The following is a 24786-nucleotide window of genomic DNA, read 5'->3' as shown; positions in this document are numbered from 1 at the left end:
CAGAAATTACAGACAAGCTCATGCGGCCTTATGCATTTTCAGTCTGTCCATTCATGCAAATGCTCTCATGTTAATAAGCTCTATCAATCCCACACACAAAAAAAAAATCCCACACACAAAAAAAAAATGAACAAGATGACAAGTAGTATAGTCTGGACTGCCTGCTCCTCTCATTTGCACAAATACAATGTTGGAAGTGACTGTCAATGACGGCGTACATAAATTTGAGAGCAAACGACAGGATCGATGTCAACTTGTAACAAAAATCAAGACTGATATTTCCTCAGGGATCAACAAGTCATATAGAAGCACAGCATATGACATCTTCCAGCTCCAACCCCAAACTCAAAATTCTGCATGAGCATAATGTAATGGATAACATTGACCAGGGATCCATCACTTGTAGGCCGGCAGGACTCAGGAGACCAAGTCATAGAATCTAGCATGTCTCTTTAGGTACTCTTGCCTCACCATCTCTAAGCAAACCATCATCGCCGTTGCTATTCAAATGCATAAAAACAAATAAATCAGCCAAGTATAAGCATGCTTTTGCAGTCAGCATGTATAAAATACAACAAATAGCAAAATTAGTTTGATAATTTGAGGAAAATCACCTTGACTGAGCAGCGCCTTGCAGTGAGGGTGAGTCGACTTGCATTGTCACTGGGCCATTGTTTACCAAAGAAACCTGCAACAATTCCAAAGTAACTCTTATTCTGAAAAGACCATATGACATGCAAGGCCAATAACAACATATTTGTCACTCAGATGCACCTTCATCATTGCTCCAAAAATGCCATCTGCCAAAAATAGTCAAAGTAGGAAAAACATTAGATTCGTGTTCATGTTAAAGTAGCTTATTATGGGAGAAAACTTTCAAATGTACAAGGAATAAATTACAAAAGAAATAACAGCAGGAACAAAACCAAAGGCAAGAAGATTGTGTATTACAACTTTACAAGCCACAATGCCTGATACATTGAGAAGCATGGGAAATTTACAATTCATCAGCTACGATAGGCTAATCCAAATATATGCATATCCATGTGAACAAAAAAACATTTATTTGATAATCAAGAGTTCAGGATGGCAAAGGAATATGTCCAACCTTTCACTGAATCAGCCGAGTATGACCTCTGAAATTTCTCGACTAGAGAAGCATAGAATGGTTTTGCTTTTGCAGGTGGCATAGCCACATGAAAATCTGGCTTGTTACCCTTCAGGATGCCATATAATGTAAACTGACTGACTGAATAAGATATCAGCTTAGAAATGGAGAAGTTAATAGCAGGCCTACTGGAGGTTATTTATATTTACACTTGAGGGCAAAAGGTCACATTACATTACCTAATAGGACTTCAAAGCTACGCTGCATAACCTGCAGGAAGGAAAAAGTTTATCTTCAAATCTCATATGAAGTACAGGAGACAATCAACATTGTCAAGTAGGCCAATTTTATTCTATTCGTCCCAAGATGGATATGGGGCTTACACTTTGATCCCATGCTTTCCCAGTCTTCTCATTAGGAAATAGCCTCATGTTCAGGACCTTCCGACAACTAAATAAGACACGGTATCAGAATGCAACCAACGCTATAATAGCAAGCCATGTTAACTGAACATTTCGGCATAAACAAATTTCATCAAAAGATGGTAAGTTGGTAACAAATCAGAAAAATTCTGAGTAGATAACCTTTGATAAATGAATGAGCAAGAAACAAGATCAACCGAAGTTTTCCAAGTATTCATGTTTGCAAAAGAATATTAGTGCAACCTAGTGAGCTGCCACAGATTGCATTTGGTACTTCATATAATGAGCATCCACACAACAGACGACCTCAGTTGTACAAGTGACTAGTATCACAATTCATCTATAAAGAATCATCATTCAATCACTCCACCAGCTCAAATAACTGATCAGTGAACCAACACAGCTAACTGATATCTGGATCAACAAATTCCCACTACAGATTCTGGTGAGCTTCCAAAGATATTAGTAATGGGTAAAGTCTAAACAGACAATAATTGAGACAATGGCTGGCAGTAAGCCAGTAATTGGAGGAAGTGAGAGGGGGATGGAAGGAGAGGACTCTATACATGTAGTCGGCGTCGGAGTCGGTGTCCGCCTCGTGGACGCCGATGAGTACGAGGAGTCCAGGGCCGATCGCCGACACTACTCGCCCCTCCACCTGCGACCGACCAGAAGGAGCATTCAGGGCTCGTCTCTACCAAGATTACAAGCAAATTGCGACCGTGCTGTGAGTTGAGGTGGGCGCTTACCTCGACGCTGGCCGAGAGGACGCGCTGCACCACGGCCCTCATCCTCTGTCTTCTCCTGCGCCCGCCACGCCAAGTGCCAGCTTCTTGCGCGGTGAGGAACGGGCCGCTGCTCGCCGGAGAGACGCCGCAAAGAGAGAATGGCGGCTCTGGTGGGGATGCCGGGTGCGTGTGCAAAGCTGCTGATGCCTCAGTGATGGGCCCTGAGAAACGGCAACAGTTTACCGAGCCGGGCTTTGCATTTCTTCTGCTATACTTTCTCGGACTTCTATCTCTATAGGCCGGCGAACCACAGGCCCAATATTATGGCCCAAACCCAGCCGCTCTCCTTTCCCCTTTTTCTTCCCACGTCTCCCCCATTTCTCTCTACCTGTCTCCCCCACCCCCCCCCCCTTTCCGGCGGCCTCCCCGTTCCCTTTGCAAGTCGCAAAGACGCAAACGCAAGGGAGGATTTCAAAAACCCTACCTCCCCACCCTACCCTACCCCACCACCCACCCCCGATCTCCCAATCCCACCCAGATCGCCGAGCAGCGGCGGCGCAAAATGGAGGTGCCGCCGGAGATGCTCGACGCCCTCGCGGGCTGGTTCACGCAGTCGCTCTCCCCCGACGCCGCCGCGCGCCGCGCCGCCGAGCAGAGCATCTCCTCCGCCACCTCCTCCCCGGGCTTCGCGCTCGCGCTCCTCGGCCTCTCCGCCTCCCCGCGACCCGACCTCCAGGCCCGCCTCGCGGCCTCGGTCCACTTCAAGAACCTGCTCCGCCGCCGGTGGCCCAAGCCCGACGCCGAGGCCGACGACGCCGCCGACCACCTCCCCGCCTCCGACTGCGCCATCATCAAGGCGAACCTCCTCCAGGTCCTCCTCACCGCCCCGCCCCTCATCCAGGCGCAGCTCTCCGAGGCCCTCGCCGCCGCCGCAGCGTCCGACTTCCCCGCCATGTGGGAGTCGCTCCTCCCGTCCATCGTATCCTCCCTCGGCACCGCCGTCAACGCGGGGGACGTCGCCGCCACCAATTCCCTGCTCGCCGCTGCGGCGTCGCTCTTCTCCAGATTCCGCAACGCCTTCGACAACAATGCCCTCCGCCTCGACCTCAAGTACTGCCTCGAAATCTTTGCCGCCCCACTCCTCGAGGTCTTCCTCTTCGCATCCCGCCGTCTTCAAGCCGCGGCCACCACGGTCAATCCGCTGGAGCTCCGCCCCGTGTTTGAGTGCCTTCGCCTCTGCTGCGAGATCTTCTACTCGCTTAACTCAATCGACCTGCCTGAGTTCTTCGAGGACAACATGCGCCAGTGGATGACAGAGTTCCGTGCCTTCCTCACCACATCATACCCACCGCCTGTTGAGGCAGATGGTGCCCCAGATGCCCTGCGTGCTGCTGTTTGTGATAACTTGCAGCTCTATATGGAGAAGTACGAGGAGGAGTTCAGGGGATACTTAAAGGAATTTGTTGAGGCTGTGTGGGGGCTCCTCATGGCGCAGACTGCTTCGCCATCCCGCGCGCAGCTTGCTGTGACTGCAATAAGGTTCTTGACTACAGTTGCCGAGAGTGTGCATCATGCCTTGTTCGGTAGTCCTGAGGCGATGAAGCAGATATGTGATAGTGTTGTGGTGCCTAACCTGCGACTGCGGGATGACGATGAGGAGTTGTTTGAGGGCAACTGGGTGGAATATGTCAGGCGCGACTCTGAGGGTAGTGATGCGGATACGCTCAGACGGGCTGCGTGCCGGTTGCTGAGAGGCCTTGCAGCGAACTACCGAGACCAGGTCGCTGCACTCGTGTCAGCACAGGTTCAGCAGATGTTGGCTGCATATGCAGCTGATCGGGCAAACAACTGGAAGGAGAAGGATGCTGCAATATACCTTGTTATCGCTCTTATGCAGAAGCCTGGTGCCACTGGTGGTGGCACTCCTGTGGTTGATATGGAGAGCTTCTTTACATCTGTGATTGTGCCTGAGCTCCAGGCCCCTGATTGGCAGTCTGAGCCAATGTTGAAGGCTACTGTCCTCAGGTTCTTGAAGGAGTTCAAGGATCAAATCCCCAAAGCCACTGCACTGGCATTGTTACCAAGCATGATGAGGTTTTTGACACATGAGTCCAATGTTGTTCATTCATATGCTGCGACCTTTATCGAGAACCTGCTGATCATCAAGGATGCGGTCCCGGTACCAGGGGTGAGCACAGTGACCAGGTGCGTAAAGTTCCAACAACCCCCCACCAAAATTTTTCAATTTTGGCTTTCACGTGTTATATCGTAGTTCCGTAGGGTACCTTTTGGGTTGAAGTGTTGAACTAAATTACCTATTGACAAAATGGTTTCATACTCGCACTAGGAATGAGCGGCTTATACCTTGAACTTGTGCTGTTAGAGTTATATTCTATCCAATGCTCTGTTAGTTATAACGGATTTTGTTAGATCCTCAAGCCACCATGTCTTTCAGTTCTATAATAGAAGAGCAGATAACCATGTGCGCTAGTGCCATGCGAGTTAGTTTCCTTCTAATTTGGACTGCTAATTTGCTTGCCAACTCTGCATTAGTGTGTTGAGTAGACAAAAACAATGCATTTGTGTGTTTGATATTGACAATCTAGAACTTTCCTTGTTTGCCTTTTCTTGTTAGCCATATATGCTGCTGTGCCTTCTCAGTTCATGTGCTCTAGAATAAATGGTGCATTAGCTGTTTATTAGCACTAAGGATTTAGTTGTGCTCCCTTTAATTCTCTTTCATTCTGACATGAGCATGCCATGTTATGTACACTGAATTTTTTGTGGGCAGAAGTTGATAATTAGTACATCTTCCTAATGTTAGTTTTACTGCTGGAACATATTTGCTTGCAGTAGTGAATTGTTCATGCAAGCTTACTGATTGACTCTGTTGTGTGTATTTTGTTCTGTACAAACGATGTCCTTAATTATTTCATGACGTCCAAATCATCTTTATCAATTCTGATCATAGGCCGCCTGTCTGATGATGTATTATGTGTATGGGCTTTCCATTTCCCTTGTACTTTTATGCTATACAAAGAAATAGGAAATACAAATGCAGAGTTACATTTTTAGCCTAACCTATTTGTTGCACGGTTTTGTTTTGCGATTCCAGGTCTCCACGCTATGTTGCTACTGATATCAATCCGTTTGCCCCACAGATCATTCAGAACCTGTCCACAGCACTAAGTTTCCCCGATTCATATGAAAACCCCTATCTGATGAAGTGCCTGATGCGGGTTCTTGGGATCGCTAATATATCCGGTCAAATTGTTCACGAGATCACCGCTCGTCTTGTGGGTATTCTCATGGAAGTGTGCAATAACCCCAAGAACCCTGATTTCAACCATTACTTGTTTGAGGCTCTGGCAGCAGTTATTGGCCGTACTGGTGAGCAGGACCCAACATTACTCCCTGCTTTTGAGACCAGCCTCTTCCCAGTGCTCCAGAGGATATTGGTTGAGGACATCTCAGAGTTCTGGCCGTATGCTTTTCAGATATTTGCACAACTTGTCAATTTGAGCCGACCACCTCTCTCGCAGAATTACATGCAGCTATTTGGTGTCCTTCTAAGCAATGCCACTTGGGACCGGCCACCATGTGTTCCTGCCTTGGTTCGTTTGCTGCGAGCATTCCTTAGGAAAATTCCAAATGAGCTAAACCAAGAGGGCAGGCTTCCAAATATCTTGGCAATATCCCGCAGTCTCATCTCACGAAGCAGCACTGAAGATTCTGCATTCTACATGCTGAACACGCTAGTGGAAAATGTTGGTTTGGACATTATGAACCCTTACATGAGTGAGATATGGAGTGCTTTATTTACTCGGCTACAGACTAGACAGGCAGTGAAGTTTGTGAATTCTCTTGTGGTCTTCATGTCTTTAGTGCTGGTCAAATATGGATCTGGTGTTCTTGTCAGTTCCATTGATGCTATTCAACCAAATCTTTTCACCCAAATCCTTCCACGTTTTTGGATTCCCAATCTCAAATTGATCAAAGGTGCTCTTGAAGTTAAGCTGACAGCAGTTGCTTCAACAAAGTTGCTTTGTGAGTCTGCGGTGCTGTTGGATGCTGCTGCAGCCCAGTTGTGGGGCAAATTACTTGACAGTATTGTCACACTGTTGTCCAGAACGAATCAAGATGGAGCACAACAAGAGCAAAACGATGGTGCTGATGCAGTGGATATTCAGAAGACATCAGGTTATTCTGTCTCATTTGTACGGCTTCAATATGCTGGAAAGAGTGAAGATGACCTTTTGAAAGAAGTAAATGATCCAAAACAGTTTCTTGTCACATCTTTGGCTACCCTTTCTGCACAGTCTCCTGGGAGGTTTGGTCCTGTCATCGAGCAGCATGTGGACCCAGCTAACAAAAGTGTGCTTCTTCAACTTTGTGCAGCCTACAATGCCAACATTGTCTAGGTAAATAATGTTGATGATATTCTTTTATGAGTTTAAAACATGGAACAGCTATTTCATAATTTTTACTGTAGAAATGCCATTTGTTCTGATTTCTAAAGTTCTCTTAATCATGCCTGTTGCCAAAGTAACAATAAAAACTGTTGAATGCTATGTGATGTTATTTTGGTGTCATAGTTTTCACGATCTGTTGTTAACAACCCATTTGGACACATGCAGCAAAAGCTTGATTAGCCACTGTTATGAATTGTTGTGTTCTTTTTTACAACTTCATATCTAGTTGCTTTTAAGTATATCATTAAAAAGCTTTGCACATCTGGATATAATTGTGCACACTGAAAAAAATGTTCATATATTAGCCACTAGTGGCTATTGAACATCTCTCGAAATTCTTTCACTAGCAATTCATGACTTATTTCATTCTAGTCGGAAACTTTAATGGTTGTATACCTTACCCCTTTGGTGTTTTAGGATGTAAAGTAGTAAATTATCAGAACAAGGTGATATGCAAACATGTTCTTAGGTCATCTTTCCAAATTTGTTATGTTAGGATTAGCAGTCTCGGATGTCAAATTTGGTTGGAAGTAGAGTGTTGTGTGTGCACATTTAGCAATGTCAAGTCTGGAGGCTACGTAATCAGTAGCATTTAACCACATGGTTGTCCCATTATTAATTATTCTTGCTCCTGGCACAAGAAATGACTAAATCTGTCCCTTTTAAGATGTCTTCCTAAATTTTATGACTCCTAAATATCAGGAAGGGGTTGACATGCAGCTTCAAAAAGATTTAGACATTAAATGTGTGATCCGAATTATAAAGAAAAGCACACATCAGAATGGTCGAGTTCCAGAAAGTGTTATGTTTTATTTACATATGCGGACACTGGTAGGATTGTAGTGTTGAGTCAGTACTTGTTTTAACTCTAAAAGGGTTTTAGAAATACAAGTGTCTTGAGGACGCCAATATGGGTGTTATTCTTTAGGATTCCAGTGAATATCTGTTGCCCTAGTTCAACAACGAATGTAATTCGAAATATAGTTGGAGAGACAACGTCAAAGTATTTATAGGTTTTAGTAGCCATCTGCAATTTTGAAGCTAAAAATAGAGTCACTCCCTTTTAAGTGGAGAAATGCCCTTTTTCTTTTGGGTCTGCTGCATTCTTTTGTCTGTGTTGCTAGAACCTCAAAAATCTGTGCTGTCTTGTTGGTTACATGTTCATTCTATAAGTATCAATCTTTTTTTATATATAATAGCTTGTATGGAATAGGGGAGGGGTCATATTTGCTCCACAAATGTTGGCATTCCAATGGTTTTGAATCAGAAGCGCATTCATTGCAAATTTGTAATTTGATCTTAGTAACTTAGTTGACCCAATACACATGTCCTTGTTATTTTTGCGAACTCTAACCCTTATTCTCCCTAAATTTCAGGACCCAATTGTGAGGGAAGGCCTTTGGTTGTTTCCGATGTGGGGGGGGGGGGTGTTGTTGAAAGATGATTCTCTGGGAGTTGTTTGGCTGCCAAGCCTTTCTGGTGTCATCCTTGTTTAGTGGCACGGTCTTGGTTTTGTCATGGAACAGGCAGATGCCAAAACATGTAAAAGGAAAAACATTAGCTTTGTGGAGGATTTGTCAATTTGGTTTGGCCGAGGATTCTCTTTTTCAGGCAGAGGTTCCTTTTTGGGGGCAAAGTGTATTGGTACTGGTCGAGGTTGAGATGTGTCTGTCATCCTGGATCCTTGAGATTGTTGGAACATGCTGTAATTTTTGAATGTGCCTGCCTAGCACCGGAAATGGTATTCCGCAGGTGCATTGGAGTCTTCCTCAGTTGGGTCAAAACCTTGCTTGAATTGAATGAACGAATAGTCCCTTTCTTCTTTGTGAAGGGCTAGTGTTTAGTGTCTTGAGTGTATGGCATCAGCAATCGTGCAATAGCTGCTGCGTGCATAGTTCTTTATTTATTAATGCGTAGGCAAATCACAGTTCACATGGGATTATTAAATCATAATTGATACAGACTAGCCTTGTGTTGGTGAATTTTTTTTCGCTTTTCTTTCTAATTTGAAGCCTTTTGCATTAAGAAATGTATTTCTTGGAGGATATTTTACATTATTGCTCCGCTTCGCTCATTGAAACGCCCTGTTAAGTGCTTACAATTAGGCAGGCTTCCAGTCCATCTAATTGTTCGCAACAAGCGCCGTTTCTCGGCAAGTGGAAAACGTTGAACATGTTGCTTAGTTTTGGTCAAAAATATATTCACGAATATTTTTAGATCAGCTATGAGGAAAAGATGCCAGTGTACTCGTTCCAAGACATGGTCCATTTTCATATGATGTGCTTATCCAGTTTACGACTATCTTTGCTTATCCATGCTAATTGCGATCTAACTAAAAGACTCGTCTCTTTGTGCCTTCCTCGCACTGGAAATTAGATGACGGTCTCGGTCGCAACTGGTGGCACACGGCGCACACAACGCCATTAACAAACAAATCTGAGCTCACTCCCGAATCCAGCGGCTTTGTTGATTCCTCTTTGACGACTGGCTATGGCTTAGCGGCCCCCACCTCAGTGGAACATGGATCAACCTTGCTAATCTCTGCTTTGATCAGGCTGCTACAAATAGCAATTTACTTGCAGGAAAAATAAATGCAGGCATGCTGACATGCTAATTAATTACCGTGTAATCACTTATGATTATCCGGGGGTCTTCTCGGCCGATCTCCCGGTTTAAAATGACACGATTATTCTACGATGACGGCGGAGCCGTCGAGATTTTGGGCCGCAGGTCACACCACGCCGTCTCCATCTGAATGGCTACCCCAAAGACCCCCCAGGGTGCTTGGAGCTGGAGATCATGCCCGTGAGAACATTCTTGCCGCCTACCTGCAACCGCCCATCTCATGGACCAAACCTTGTTGCCATGGCTCCTGCATCTCTCGTCCACCAGGAACAGGTGCAGGTAGATGTTGCTTGCGCTGCTCAGAAAGTTCCCCATCATTTTCCAAGTAAAGATCTCGGAGTAAAAAAAAATGGGGAAGAAATCAAATCAGAAAATTACTGGCGGTTACCCACCCCATCAATCTCTGGGCACAATCAGCTCAAATCATAAATTAATAAGCTTGGGACTATATAAGCACACCACATGTGTTCGGTAATCCTCCCTTTCCATCCCATTGATCTCAAGATATTCCTAGTTTCTCAGTGATTTGTCCAAGCGCAATGGCTCTGACTGTCAGAGAGAGGAGGCTCCCCCAGCTGCACATCTCCCTCGACGTGCCCTCGTGCGCGTTCCGGCACCCCAATCCACCGGTGGCGGCGGCGGCGTCGACGTCCGGGTCGCGTGCTGACGGAGAGTTCCGGCTCTCGGACTTCGAAAGGCTCGCCGTGCTGGGGCGCGGGAACGGGGGAACGGTGTACAAGGTCGCCCACCGCCGGACGTCGGCGCTGTACGCGCTCAAGGTGCTGCACCGCGGCGACCCGGGGGCCGCGGCGGAGGTGGACGCCCTGCGGCGCGCCGACTGCTCGCCGCACGTCGTGCGGTGCCACTCCGTGCTCCCGGCGGCGGCGGCCTCCGGCGACGTCGCGCTCCTGCTCGAGCTGGTGGACGGCGGCTCGCTGGACGCCGTCGTGGCCCGGTGCGGGGCGTTCCCGGAGCTCGCGCTCGCGGAGGTCGCGGCGCAGGCGCTGTCCGGCCTGGCGCACCTCCACGCGCGCCGCGTCGTCCACCGCGACGTCAAGCCGGCGAACCTCCTCGTCAGCGCGGCCGGGGAGGTCAAGATCGCCGACTTCGGCATCGCCAAGGTCCTCTCCCGCGCCGGCGACCACTGCGCCGCCTACGAGGGTACCGCCACGTACATGAGCCCCGAACGGTTCGACACGGAGCGCCACGGCCACGCCGACCCCTGCACCGCCGACGTCTGGAGCCTAGGCGTGACCATCCTCGAGCTCCTCATGGGCCGGTACCCGCTCCTCCCCGCCGGGCAGAAGCCGAGCTGGGCGGCACTGATGTGCACCATCTGCTTCGGCGAGCTGCCTTCGCTGCCGGACGGCGCGGCGTCGCCGGAGCTCCGGGCGTTCGTAGCCGCGTGCCTGCAGAAGGACTACACGAAACGGGCGTCGGTGGCGCAGCTTCTTGCGCACCCGTTCGTCGCCGGAAGGGACATCGTGGCCTCGAAAGACGCGCTCCGGCGGATGGTCGCCGAAGCCTGAACTGGCAACCGCGCTTAGGCATTAGATTCACCACAGCCGTAGGATTGTACATTTGTGCATAGCTCTCTCACCCATAATTTACTAATCCAATCTAGGGACTAACATGAAATAGACTGATAAATATGAGGACATGAATCTTCAACAAGAACGGTACATAAATAAAGGGATAAGGATATTGTTCAAAGAAGTTTGCCGGCATGGTCCTCATCCGAGGACAAGAATCACGCTGAGATGTGGAAGCACAATATGGAACTTTCTCCTGCTGGTGTCTCACACCAAAAAGGATCAGAGATCCAACCCAAATTATCCTATTACTACACGGATCATGAACTGATGACACTCAGGAGGTTAATCCCTATACAATTTCTCAGTTAATACCGATTGGGACGATGATCGGGACACTATATCACAAAATATTTCAAATTAAGTTCAGAAATAAACAGAGGCTTCAATTCCTGATTACAACTTACTCTTTAACAAAACATTATATTTCGCCTCTAGCTCTACCAAGAAACTGTAACTAAACATGGTAGCATCACACCATAAGCATCCTACTCATGATATATATTTTGTACGATTTTTAACCATTTTATATTTTTGTACTCCTTTCGGTATTTTTTTTCTTGTAAGAACCTATTTCAAGCGTGGAGATACCGCCTATCGCAGTATTATTAAAAGAATAATTACGCGCTAATAAATCGGATCAGATCCTCAAGCTACAAGGATCCTAATCAACTGTGTGCCTGGCTGGACGCAGATTCTACTATGCTGTAGTGATCCTAATCCAATTGGAAGAGAAGACTGGAGAAAAGAATGGGCAAGTAGGGGTATATATGTCTTATGGCTGCAAAAACTAATCCACCCTGTCTCCAAATCTCATCTTAAAACGCGGTGCGGCTAGATTGCTCGAACCCTAATGCATGCGTTGTTCTTCACCTAGCGATCTTGTGCATCCTCGAAGTTATCAAGGAAAAAAAAATGAAAGGAAAGCGATGAACCGGAATGACGTAGCAGAAGGACGTCAGCAGAACTACTAATTAAGAACGCACGGGCTGTCAGTTTCATGAGCGCCGTCATTTGTTACGTCCTCCTATGATCCAAACCCGCCACCTAGTTACCCACGGGAGCTATTTCGGTGGAAAGTGCAGCCCTGCGTACGCACAAGCATCCCGGCGGTCACCTTCACCATTGTACCTGGCAACTGGCAGTGTCAGTTCATCGAGCTATATAGTGAAATTTCCACGATTTTACTAGAACTATATTATCGTTCTCTCATACTTTAGCAACGTGTGAGCTAATAGCAATCGGCTAATAATATATAGCACTAATACAGTATCTGCAAAATACTAGTAACAATCGAATTCCAGGCTTATTAGAAGCTGATGTTCATCACCATCTTCAGCCCCTCTCGATTTGCTTGGCGCTGCTAAGTGTAGCTAGCATTGCGAGTTAGTTGATCTCAACAAACTGTAACAGCAAATGGATTCAAAACAAGCCTAGCTTAGATCGTCTCATGTAAATGTGGTGCAGTTAGGTCCAAAATAATAGAATTCAGTCTAATCTTAGCTAGTCTAGCAGTTTGTCCACTCGTCAGCCCCACCTGGAAGGCTTTTCTGCTGGCTCCGCCCCCGAGTCTACATATACATGGCAAAAAATATTTCTTTTTGAAAAAATAGTGCATGGCAATTACATTACCCGCACAACAACAGGCAGGGCTAGCGCGTCAGCCGGTATGTCATCCATCAAAAATAAAAATCTCTGAATAGATCGGAACAGCGCTCGATCGACAGCTTGAGTGAGACGCAAACAACAAAGCAGCCACTCTGACTCCTTGACGGCTGAACCTGACAAGCCAGAAGCGCGCGTGCAGTGTCGCAGTCCCGCTGAGTGGCACTGGCACTAGAATAGTGGCTTCTTGGCCTGAATCCGATCGACGGCTGATTCGGTCGATCGGAACGAACCCCACCACGACGTCTTGTCATTCGCAGTCGCGGGTCGTTTGTTCTGTTCCTCCGTTTCGACGGCGACGTCCTCCATTAGATACGGATGGCGTCATCATGTCTTTAATCCTGATGCTCATCAAGTATGGGTATTGTCGTGCGACTCAGTGACCACGTGTCGCCTACAGAGGCATGCCGCGACGCATTGGCATGTCCGCACGCAGTCGTGGCACTGAAAGCTGACCTGACCATGCAAAAAGAGCCCGTTCCCACGAAGTTGGGACCTTGATCCCTTCAAGTAGCTAGCAGTCGCAAAACCAGGGGCTTAAGCAAGCGTGAGCAGTGAGCGGTTTTGGATGCCTAGTAGACGTAAATAAAGACTAAAGAGCACCAGCTATATGTATAATGTTCTGGCTTTTAATTTGTACAATCACGTTACGACTAGAGAATCAAATGGTTAAATCACTTGCATTGTGGTTCACTTACTGAATAAAAGGCTCGGATTATCTGGTTAAACCACGGTTGTAGTATCTTGTAAGTAGTTTTAAAAAAAAGTATCTTGTGCTAAGTAGTTATATGAAAGAGTTTTTCCATATATAAAAGTAGAAGTTACGCACAAGTAAGTAACATTTATGGTGGGAAAATGGTACTATTATACTGGTAATCAATTAATTTGTGATCCTAGAACAATTTTTCTAACTAACAAGCATCCACGTACCTTTCGGTGATTGTTCTTCAGCAATCAGCACCAACCAAATCTAAGCAAGCAAGATTTGGTAACAACCTATCAAATGCAGAACGATGCACACAATGTTGTGACAATTGTTTAGACTTTACAGCACTCGATGATCTAGTGTGTGACTGGCCACAAGGGTATTTGCATTGGCGTCCATGGTATCACTCAACTTAATTCTATGCCTCTTGAATCTTCTTTTTAATACAGGTGCTTGAGCAAGCTAGCATATGCTTGGCTTAATATCTTTGCTTGGTGACTGATGCCCACACAAGTCTTCAGTTCTTTACTGCCCAGCCGTAATTTAAAGGCAGCCGCCGTTTGCTCTGACAGGTGCAACCATACCTGTTGCGATCGGTTCTGTTAGCCTGTCTTTTCTATGATGACAGAGATGATGGTGCCAGGAAAGAGATATACGGTTTACCGATAAGGATCAGGATATATTTGGAATAAACATAACATGGATTATGCTTGTGTTGCCTGTATTTCTTTTTGGTTTTGACGGGCGGCTATAGATTATTTTTAGTTGATGATATCGAACAGATACAAGCTTGTTCCACCGAACCATTTCCATTTTTCCCCATCCTTGTCCCTCTTCGTGAAGAAAAACTGAAGATGCATTGTGACTACACCACAACACTACTGTGCTACACAGCAACTGACGCCAACGTGCCTGGATCAATATCAGTGGAAGACGGATGGAGAAAAGGGCGGGCGCTTCTATGTTCATTCTTTTTTCTAAAAAAGAATATTTAGATTTTTTTTTAGTGCATGCTAGTTTAGTGTGCAAATTTACAGTTTTCGCACCTGTAGAAGAGATGAACTTAATTGGTGCAAATTAGTGTATGTTATTGTCTAGCCCAATCCAATAAGTTAGCTTACAAATTTGTCTATTTTCCTTCTACAGTGAGGGATTTTCCTTATATTTTTCTCTTCTTTTCCTCGTGAAAGGATTATGCAAATACATTGAGTAATTCTTTTGCCGATTACTTTTATCTACCGATGCCCCCGAAAAATGTCGCTTATATATTACAGTCCCACGGCGCAAATGCCTTGCAGCTGACTCTGCTGAGACATTGAGATTAAATTTTTTTTAATTAAAATCTTTCATTGAGCAAATGATGTTAACATTTCAAAATTAATCATTTGAGAAGTGAATATATGTATATTTTATCCTCCTGAATTTGAGGAACTTAGAGCTTGATGTGGATTCGTTGCCTCGTTGGCCATAGGCTGTGTAAGGGAGATTCTGCAAGATTAATGTAATCTGAAAGGTACTCCCAATAAGATGCTTGGTTTTTTAACGTGTTTTCCCTCATGCACTCTGTTTTGAGTCCTTTAAGATCTCATCTAGCCTAGTATTTTTTCCTTTTTTTTAATTCGAAGAGTAGAGTTTTGCGACTCCTCTGTTTCAAATAAGCATGACTATTATTGTTCTCGTTTTTTTCATGTAGGCTATGATTAAGTCTTCACAAGAAGATCATTTACCATGTGATGATGGTAAGATTATACTTTGGAGTGCGGTAGACTGACGTTATTTAACTGTCTAAACTTGATCCGATAATCTACCCAAGACACTTCGAGGCTGGAAGCGCCGCCAGCGACGAACACTTCACCTTTAAATTTCAGGTGACGTGCGATTTTTCAGTTTTAAATCAGTAAAGCTCACTTAGATATTTTCGAAGACAGAGACTGCTTGAGTAAGCAAAGGAGATAAATGGATTAGGCCGAAGCAGACAGGCTGACGGCTACTGTGGACTTTGAAGACATTTTGACGGTTTGGGTTCAGAGCGCAGTCTTGAACGAACGTGATGCGCCGTAAGGGGTCAGGCACGACCATCACCCGGGCTTAATTTAGGGCACCAAAAAGTTACCAGTTTATGATGATCAAGTTCACCACACCCAAATTGGTCATGGCCGCTGCATTTGATTCTACTAGTATATGACCGTGGCTGCTCGTGACACGTGTTGGGATCTTGTTAATCGCAGGCTTAGGCTGTCAATGTATGTACGCGTAGGAAGCTTATCTGTGCCGTGCAAGTTGCAATTTTTTTTTTTTGGTCCTTGAGCCAATCCACGTCGGCATCTGCATAAAGCCATTGGCAACCAATTTCTTGCCTCGCCAATAGCAGAGGATGCTTTGCTACCTGTAGCAATGGCAACATCAAGACAAATGAATTAGGCCATGATCATCGAAGAACCAGCTGCAACAGCTACAAGAAGGGCTAGGGAAGTGTCCGTCAAGCACGAGGGGAGATGTCAGGCGTATGCAATCGTCAGGCCGCTGTGTGCCTAGGAGTAATCTTTCCCTAGCACACGAAATTTCTCGCTGCAGAAAAGGTGGTTGTGCAAGTATACTGAAGCATCGTTCTGCAAGTACGAGGAAAACTATCGTTTCTGCTATATAGATTAATTGCCACATGATTCAGGGCTACATAGAGTGACGTCCCATAATTCTCGTACTCTTGGAACTAAAATGTAAACAGGACACAATTTTTCAGCGAATTCTTTTGGTAATCGGTGTAGTTAAACATTTAGCAGGTAATTCAGATACTTCCAGCACGTAGTTTCGGAGTAGCAAGAGGAATCCTGGCAGGCTGGAGCAGTAACTTTAGTTACCACATTTCAACTCAGCATTAGAGGCTGTATCTAACGAAGCAAGCTGTATTACAGTTTGTAGTAAGTAGCAGGGACAAGAAGTCCATTCACATCCAGTGGTCTAGTATAACAAAGCTGGTAGGAAAGCAAGGACAACCCTCTGAAATTTACATGACACTATAGGTGACAAGCGCCTTTGTTTTGATCCAGTGCATCGACCAAAAAGAATCATCTATATATAGGACAAGCAGCAAACAAATTACGTATGAGAAGCTATCAACATTTGATTTTCGTCGATCAAATAGCCTGGAGCTTCTGCTCATCAACTGATTCCAAAGGAAGAACTGCAGGTTCCCATGGAGAGGGCTCGTCAAGGTGGATCTTTGCGTACTCGCTCACCAGCCCGTTCCTCTCCTCCCACATGATGGCTTCTCTCTCCTCCTCAGCCCTCTCTACCTTGTCTTTCGCCATCGAGGTCATGTCACCTGCCGCCTTAGTTACCATACCGAATGCGCTGGTTAACCAGGAAGCACCAGCTGAGACATATTGGTTACTCAAGATAGCAGAGCCTGCAATACTGGCTTTCTGCTCAGCAGCGGCCAAAGCAGACTTGGTGAGTTCTGAGACCTGGTAACGTTCATCCACCTCCTTGACCTTGCTGCCAACAATGGTTCGGCCCAGATTGATTTTTTCGCTCAGGCCATACTGGCGGTCTATAGATGCAACAGTGGCAGTAGCATTGGACAGGATGTTGTGACGCTCGTCAAAGGATCTTGCTAAATTGAGAGCATCCTTGCTGAGGACAAAGCCCTTGGCCAACATGCTGCTGACAACATCTTCTGCCTTCCTGACTGCAGATTCAGTAGTGGGGCTTGCTCCCTTTTGTACCAACAACAAAATGCAAAAAAGTATATCAATACACATTCAAAAAAAGTACTGCTGCGTCTGAAAATGAGTCATAGACAAGGTGATCATCAAATGGACTGTAAAGTAAACTTCCGCGTTACTGATTTGGAGATGGGACGTGCATTTTCATTTGCTGAATTGGGCTGATTCAAATTCACTGCCCAATTTAGCAGTTTTCTTGCCGATTACCATCATGCGTAGTTCGTTTAGAATTGTATAAGATACATTACTTTCTTCTCATTGTTTGTAATCCTGAATCTGCCTGCCCTAACCCCCAAACACTCCCCTAGCATCAATAACTTGCTTGTGTAAATAATTTACTATAAACCAGCTCTTCAGTTTGGAAAACAAAGGTAATCTTAATCCAATGGAATGGCCAATTCTCAAGTAATTTCTTCAGAATTTGATGTAACTTGAGATGATGAACATGTCATAAAATGTAAAATATTCTTACCGATAATTGTTTGTGTGCTTCAGGAGTTAGTTGGTAGTTCTCAGCTGGAGTTATGATGACAGCACGATCAACAATTGTTGCCCCCTGTTGACAAAGAATCAAATTATTGTAAGCCATATATTGGACCAAAATAAAATATATGAGATGAGATAGCATGAAACAAAAAGTAAGACCATCCTACTGCAACAGAAAAACTAAACGGCTGTGGCAAGAAATGAGTTGCAGGAACTTGAACATACCGAGAGAAGAACAGCAGTCTCTGCTCCCTGTGAGTCTTTAAATGTGACATAAGCAAGCTGTGACCATTCGGATTCACTGATGAAAACAGAAGCAAATATTTAAGAAGCATAATTCCAGTTTTCCAGGCATATACAGCCAACACTGTAAGTTGTGACAAATTACCTTTGCATTTCAACATATTCTATATCCCCAGAGAAACTAAAGAACTCTGTTATCTCTCTTTTCACAGCGTTTAATGAAAGGTTGCTAACTTTTACTGTTCGCATCTGTGAAAAAAAATAAAGGAGAGCAAAGGGTATTAGAACTTTGGTCTGAATAGGACCTCGGTACATGGCAGGAAATAAGGTTTCCTAATTTTAGTGATATTGTATTACTGCCTTAGGTGACATCAGAATCAACATTCCAGGGTTCTAAAAGTCCAAAGGTTCCAGAGTTCTAACAGTCAAATCTAGATCATTTGGAGAATGAAGTATCAAACTTAAGAAAAAGGAGGAATTAAAGGCAGCTGTGAAATCCAACGGACTGATTTACTAAAAGGTGTTTACTGTAGTATGCATCAAAGGTTCAGTCGATGGTGGCAATAGCGCAGAACACCTGGGACAGCAGTGCCAGTAAAGCTACCAGAGAAAAGAGGAAGCTGGCATACTACCAGCTGGAGGAAGGGATAACAGGGGGGTTGGAAAATATGCACTCTGTTGTCAACCTTGCCAGAGTGTCATTTTGATAAGAATTTACTTAAGGCAGTAGGCAAAATACAATCTCGAGCTAACTTTTGGTGCCATTTCACCCCTAGAGGGTTTGCACACTTTCTAAAAGTTTCCCAATAAGATTTTGCAGCGTCTAAAATGCCAAACAGTTTAACATGGGAAAACATAATGAATATAGTTCTCAGCAAAGCTACAACAAACCTAACAGGAAGGAACATGTACTTGACAACTCACTTATCTTAAGGAATATTTCACCGAATATGTAACATGTGAGATGCCTAATATGGACATGTTTATCCCAAACAAACTCTCTGCGCAAAAGATTGAAGTGTGCAGCCTGATGTAGTTACAATTGTTGCATTAGTTACTGTAGATCACAGATGACAAGCTATAGCAGCATCAAGTTGATTCTAGGGATCTAAACCTCAAGTGGGGTATACTATTTTGGTATTTCCAGTATTGTATGCAGTAAGTAACTAAACACTAGGAGAGCTTGCGGAACAAATATTAGAAATGAATACTTGTGCTTGCCAAATTTTGGTTTAAATACAAGGACAAACCATGACCAACCCATTATTCATATTTCAACCACTTTTATTATTCAACCATTTGTTTCACTCGGGCTTATATAAGTAGAAACACAACTCATTTATTTATTTACACATTGTCAAGTTTGGCATATTTAATTTAATTTGAAGATATGTTTTTTTTAAAAGAAAGAAGATATGTTTTCTAGTATCATGATGCCGGATAGCCAGGTAACTTCTCATCCTCTCACATTACCAGGATGCCGGACGAATTATTTTCCGTGAATGCAAAAATCAACAGCGGCATTCTTAAATCAAAACAAAAAACCTCAAAAGGAACAAATAAAGGGCCGAATCAATAAAGTAAGGCTGGTCAGGGCAAACCAAGCAAAACCACGGCATCCTTGTTGCATCTCAATGGAGCATGTGGCAAATGCAGTAATATGCAGTTTAGTATATACTGCCATTGCACAAACCATCAATTGCTGCCATGCCGCAAAACGTCAGAGGAAGCATCCCGACGAGAAACAAACAAACTTAAGATCGGATCTAGCCGCCTCCTATAAACACACGACCATCAAAGGTCGAGTGAGTGACCAGTAGAGTAACTGTTACTAGTAGAGAACCGCAGGCTTCGGTGTTCGTGCGTTTCTGATTGGAGGGAGAGATGGGCCTGAAAAAAGAAACAATCGAAAAGGTCCAGCCAATCCACATATCATCAACCAAACACAGCACAATGCCAGATTCCAACGGCAAAGAGACGAATCCGCAGCTCGAGAGCGTTTGCGCGCTGTCTGCACTTAAAATTTCTCGGCAACGCAGCAGGCTTCCGGAGGACCCGGGCGCACCAAATCTACCAGGAAAAAAAAACCGCAACCACCGTCCAAACGGGAGCAACGCAGTCGCGCGGAATTCGCAGAACGGCAAATGCCGGTCACCGCGGTGGGCATTCCCAGCCCGAACCAAGCAAAGCCTCCGCGAAAATGCCTCCGGCGACTGAGCCCGCCGCCGCCGCCAGGCACGCAAGCAGCAGCAGCGCCGCGTACTAGGGGAGTTCCGAGGCTTGGCAGCCCGCGCTCCCCGGAGCAGCAGCAGAAGGTAGAGAGCTGGGAGGAGCCGGCGGCACTCACCTCCATCCCGGTGACGGGGGGATCTCGAGGCGGCGGCGGCGTGGAATCCGAGGCGCGCGAGCAGCCGCACGAGCAGGGGAGGCGCGCGTCGCTCGGGGTCCGGGCCTCTGTGGGGAGGGGGGATTTGCGCCGTGTCGGCGTGCGGAGGAAGAGGACGGCTTTTGGAGGCGCGTGTTTTTTGTCGTCCCCCTCGCTTGCGCGTCGGCGTGCGAAGCTGTAACGTACCGACCGGCAGATGGCGGGGACGCCGGCCGCGACCGCGACGCGCGTTGGCACCGAGGCACGGGCGCGGCACTACGCCCCTACGGGCAGGGGGGGCAGCGGTGGTTGTGGACTGGTAGTCGTAGGCTAGGGGTGGGGGTCGGGTCCGGTTGCACGATTTGTCAGCGGGAGGGGGCGCTTCCATTTGGTGGCTTGGTGATGGTGGGGCTTGGGAGTTCAAATGTCACTGGTGTCTATTTCCCCTCTTTTTTTTCCTCCTTTGTCTTTCGTGTATACTTCTTGGATTTGACATCCGGCCAAACTCTTGTTTGATGCAGAAGTTCGTTCATATGCAGCCTACTTTTATGAAGGGCCACGGGAGGGCTGGAGGCTAAATAGCCCCTGCGTCATCTGGACGCTAGTCACCAGGAGTACTTTTGGTCGGGCCATCTTCCACTCTAGCGAAAGTGCACCAGCGCGAGAATCGAACCGTGGTCGCTAAGGCTACATGGTTCTCTAAATTTCGTTCTCTAAGGCTATCTCCAGCGATATCCTCTAAATCTCATCCCCTATTCTTTTCCTCCAAATCAACTTCATACTCTATACCAAATTTAACTCCAACAACGTCCTCTATTTCCATCCTCTGTACCCCACAATCTCAATTTTTTTCTTTATTTTTCTCCAACTGCCCTTTCCCACCCGCCCCTCCTCCCGCGCCCCTCTGCCGCCTCCGCCCCGTCCGCCCCTTCCGCCCCTGCCCCGCCGCCCCTTCCCCTCCGCGCCGCCCCTTCCCCTCCGCCCCGCCGGCCTACGCCCCGGCCCCGCCGCCCTCCGCCCCTTCCCCTCCGCGCCCCTCCGCCCCTCCGCCCCCGCCGCCCCGCCGCCCCTTCCCCGCCGCCCCGCCGCCCTCCGCCCCCTCCGCCCCTCCTCCCGCGCGCGCCCCGCCGCCCTCCGCCCCTCCTCCCGCCCGCCGCCCCTCCGCCCCTCCTCCCGCGCGCGCCCGCCGCCCCTCCGCCTCCCGCCCGCCGCCCCTCCACCCTCCTCCGCGCCCGCCTCCCGCCCCGCCGCTCCGGCCGCGCCCCGCCTCCCTCCTCCCGCCCGCGCCCCTCCTCCCGCCCGCCGCCCCTCCACCCTCCTCCGCGCCCGCCTCCCGCCCCGCCGCTCCGGCCGCGCCCCGCAGCGGCGCCGCCCCGCCGGCCGCGCCCCGCCGCTCCGGCCGCGCCCCGCAGCGGCGCCGCCCCGCCGGCCGCGCCCCAACGCCCCGGCCGCCCCGCCGCTGACGCGTGGCATCCGCACCGGGATGGAGGACGCCGCGCGGCCCTTCCTCTGTGCGGGACGCAGCGTTCCTCCTCTATTTTGGAGCACGCGATAGCGGATGCCGTTGGAGCCTCACCGGAGCTACAGTATCCCGTATTTTTACCGAACAGAACCTTTTACCGCACGCCGTTGGAGACAGCCTAAAACAATATTCCCTATCCTTTACATACTCCTCTAAAAAAATTCCGTTCTCTATATCTCCTACTCCGCAGCAGCGTTTTCTAAATCTCATTCTCTATATCTTACCATCCTCAAAAAGTTATCTTTCTCTAAAACCGAGACCTAGCGCTAGCGTGTTGCGGCGGCGGAAGCAGTGGATACAGAAAGGCGAGCGAGACGCCACATTTAGCAGCACTGGTGGTCATCCGCTAAAATAGCGCACGCTTTACCTGCTCCCGCTGGACCGTGTAGCGCCGTCTCCCGTTCGCTAAATTTAGGATAGCGAACGTTTTACCGTCTCCGCTGGAGACAGCCTAACTCATCAGCTAACCAGGCCAGCCTTCCCCCGGTCCTGCCTACTTTTATTTTGCGACCCTCCAAGTCGGATTTGCAACATTTGATTTTGTATCGCAAGCTTGGAACTTTTGGGTCAATTTTCAAATTGAAAGTCTCTGTTAAGACTTTTCGAGGTGAAAGCTAGGAATTTTCTACTGATTTGATTTGGACCAATGCAACGACCAAAAGTCTTACATTGCATGGTTTATTCGACCACCCGGGTGTTTTCAACAAAAATTAAAAAAAATGCTACCACGTCTCTAACTTTTCCTTCCATCCATCCAGATCTCAGACATTACATCCTCTAGAGAAACACACAGCGCGACGACCAGACCATACCATCTCACTAATCCATGGGCCCATCAAAATTAGTACAACTGGTTTCATTGCTTTGCTGTCGAGGTAAATGCAAACGGGTCGCTTTTTCATTAAAGCAGCATTCACTCGTGTCGCTTTTCCAGGTGCAAAGGCGCAACACACTGAAACACTGGCGTCCTAGTGGATCCATCAGGTAGTCACAGATCACAGGCAGGGGCGGATCCTCCTCCCACCGCTGCTGGACCCATGGAGCCCCCAAAGCCTCCCTATAATTTTTTTTTTTTTGCCATGGATGCACCACGAGGACAGGCTGAAATTATCTAGAGGTGGAAGAAAATCCCCCTAACAATTCTTCTGGATCCGCCACTGATCACAGGATGAGCTGCAAGATCGGCGTCGCCGTTACTTGGACGTACGGAAGCAAATCCTGGAGGGAATGGTTGGATCCGTGAATATTGAATGGTGATGGCTCTCCACTAATCATGCTCCGCTCGCGCTGTCACGTCTTTAACTTCGTTAGCTCGACTGCTCGAACGCACGTTCTTTCGGCAACAGCGGCTGTAACCCATTTGATAGTGCTACATTGGGCCGGCCGTCTTGCCGGCCTGCTGCGGTCGAACCGCCAACACGGACGGGCTCGCAGCTCGCTTACCAGCCCGTACGATGGGCCGTGTCCGTTTCGGGTATCAGATTTTCGATCCGTTTTGTGGGAGAAATTTCTGGCCCCTTGATGATTAAGAAAAAAGTTTCCAAACCATTTGCCTACAACATACATAGCCCCCACCCCCCCCCCCAAAAAAAATTCCTCAAACATCTATTTCTCAGCAGACTATTGTATGGCCCTAGTTTGAGATTTTTTTTCCAACTTAACATAGGCCCTAGTTTGAGGAAAAAAAATCCAACTTAACTGTCCATAGTGTTTGCATCCACCTTTTGTTTTGCTTGATCAAATGGAAAACAGTCCATTACTTTAGTAACTCTGCAAGTTGCAAACAGACCTATGATTAGGATACCGGTGAGACCTTGACCGAATATCGCTATCTTTTGTTGGTTCCATATGGTTTCTTTCAGAATTTAGTTGCAAAGAACGCCACGGGATTTATTATAGGCAAGTTTGGTTCATCGCTGGTGAGCCAGGCTCGTATGTACGAGCCATGCTAAGTTGGGATAAGCTCAAAACATATTGATGTTTGGTTGACTAAACCAACTACAAGATGAACACAACAGCTGTTTGGTTGGCTGTACTAAGTATATTTTGTATTAATTTGAATTAAAAAGATAAATGCTAAAATCATGTCTATTTTGTTTGAATCCACGGTATATTACTTATTATTATCTTATTAAACCTTAATCTACTTTAGAATCATTAATATTCCTTAAAATATGCTAATTATTGATAAATACCATTATTAACTTACTAATTGATTGCATCCGTGAGCCTGGCTCCAGAAAAATGGATTTCAATCTCGTTTCCGGGCGGCCAGCCTCGCTGCCCGCTTTTGCATGCCGCCAGCCAGGTTCACCCCTCCACCCAGCCAACCAAACCTTCAGCTATTGCACCCCTGGAGCCTGGAGATGCAGGAAAGCAAACGCGCTATAGTACCCAGGTGTGCTGAAAGGCATTTGGCTCTGACCAGTACTGTCTCTTCTGCAACTCGTTTGATTGCGATGCATAAGGCTAGTCGCACCGCTCCAGCGCCAAATGAGTTTGTAAACAGGGGCATGGCCCAGATGGCCCATCGACCTTTCCAGGATCCTTCCATGGAACGCTGCGGCCGCACCCCTGTATTTCGATCTGCATCTCAACGAAACCAACGAACAAGGCCGGCGCGAGAGGAGAGGCTGCTGCGGTGGAGAGGATAGCGTTCGTCTCCGCTAACGCTGGGTTTGCCGATTTACTGTAGCGAATGGAAGCATCCAGTGCCATATACAGGTACGCGGTGCGGGAGTTTCATCGGTGGATTTGCAGTTCGGTCGCGTGTGGCGGTCCGCGGTGCGACCAGCCTAAGTCACTGACACACTGACACGTACCAATGCTAGCTACTTCCAGGTATTTTCTGGCATCCTGATTGAAATTAGAAACGCGCACGGTCCAGGGCCTGCGTCAGGCATGTCGCATGAATATGCGAAGGGACGAGACCGATGGAGTGATGATGAGGTTGCTCTGATTCATGAACTGAAGTAGGAAATGGAGTGGAAGTACAGCCAGACGCGTGTTGTTGACTTGTTGGATCATTTAGGATTTCTTGGAAATTCCTACCGCTAATTGTGGTCATTATCATGCGTCAACGTAAGTCATGACGATTGTCTCAGCATATGAGTGAACTCGCTCTGTT

General features: G+C 47.0%; 4 protein-coding genes across 4 annotated transcripts; 2 read left to right on the top strand and 2 right to left on the bottom strand.

The window, feature by feature from the left end:
- Positions 1–143: 143 nt before the first annotated feature.
- On the bottom strand, positions 144–2474 carry LOC112876019 (D-aminoacyl-tRNA deacylase). Its single transcript, XM_025940047.1, has 8 exons — positions 2280–2474; positions 2097–2188; positions 1492–1558; positions 1348–1378; positions 1109–1249; positions 775–800; positions 615–688; positions 144–500 (listed from the first exon to the last, which is right to left on the bottom strand). The coding sequence occupies exons 1-8, from the start codon at positions 2319–2321 to the stop codon at positions 440–442; spliced, it is 534 nt and encodes a 177-aa protein (XP_025795832.1). The 5' UTR covers positions 2322–2474; the 3' UTR covers positions 144–439.
- A 226-nt stretch (positions 2475–2700) lies between these two features.
- LOC112875179 (exportin-2) lies at positions 2701–8566 on the top strand. The gene is made up of 3 exons (XM_025938926.1): positions 2701–4463; positions 5374–6679; positions 8107–8566. The coding sequence occupies exons 1-2, from the start codon at positions 2821–2823 to the stop codon at positions 6677–6679; spliced, it is 2949 nt and encodes a 982-aa protein (XP_025794711.1). The 5' UTR covers positions 2701–2820; the 3' UTR covers positions 8107–8566.
- Positions 8567–9894: 1328 nt separating this feature from the next.
- LOC112872624 (mitogen-activated protein kinase kinase 9-like) lies at positions 9895–10884 on the top strand. The gene has a single exon (XM_025935685.1). It carries the CDS (start codon positions 9895–9897, stop codon positions 10882–10884), a length of 990 nt encoding a protein of 329 aa, XP_025791470.1.
- Positions 10885–16207: 5323 nt separating this feature from the next.
- LOC112873735 (binding partner of ACD11 1) lies at positions 16208–20522 on the bottom strand. Its single transcript, XM_025936776.1, has 5 exons — positions 20120–20522; positions 17918–18021; positions 17755–17830; positions 17516–17599; positions 16208–17034 (listed from the first exon to the last, which is right to left on the bottom strand). Exons 1-5 carry the CDS (start codon positions 20123–20125, stop codon positions 16453–16455), a joined length of 852 nt encoding a protein of 283 aa, XP_025792561.1. The 5' UTR covers positions 20126–20522; the 3' UTR covers positions 16208–16452.
- Between the last annotated feature and the right edge of the window lie 4264 nt (positions 20523–24786).

The sequence above is a fragment of the Panicum hallii genome, chromosome 9, assembly GCF_002211085.1.
Source record: "Panicum hallii strain FIL2 chromosome 9, PHallii_v3.1, whole genome shotgun sequence".
NCBI classification, from domain to species: domain Eukaryota; kingdom Viridiplantae; phylum Streptophyta; class Magnoliopsida; order Poales; family Poaceae; genus Panicum; species Panicum hallii.
The sequence above is the reverse complement of the archived record's forward strand: the minus strand, read 5'-3'. Positions and strand labels throughout refer to the sequence as shown.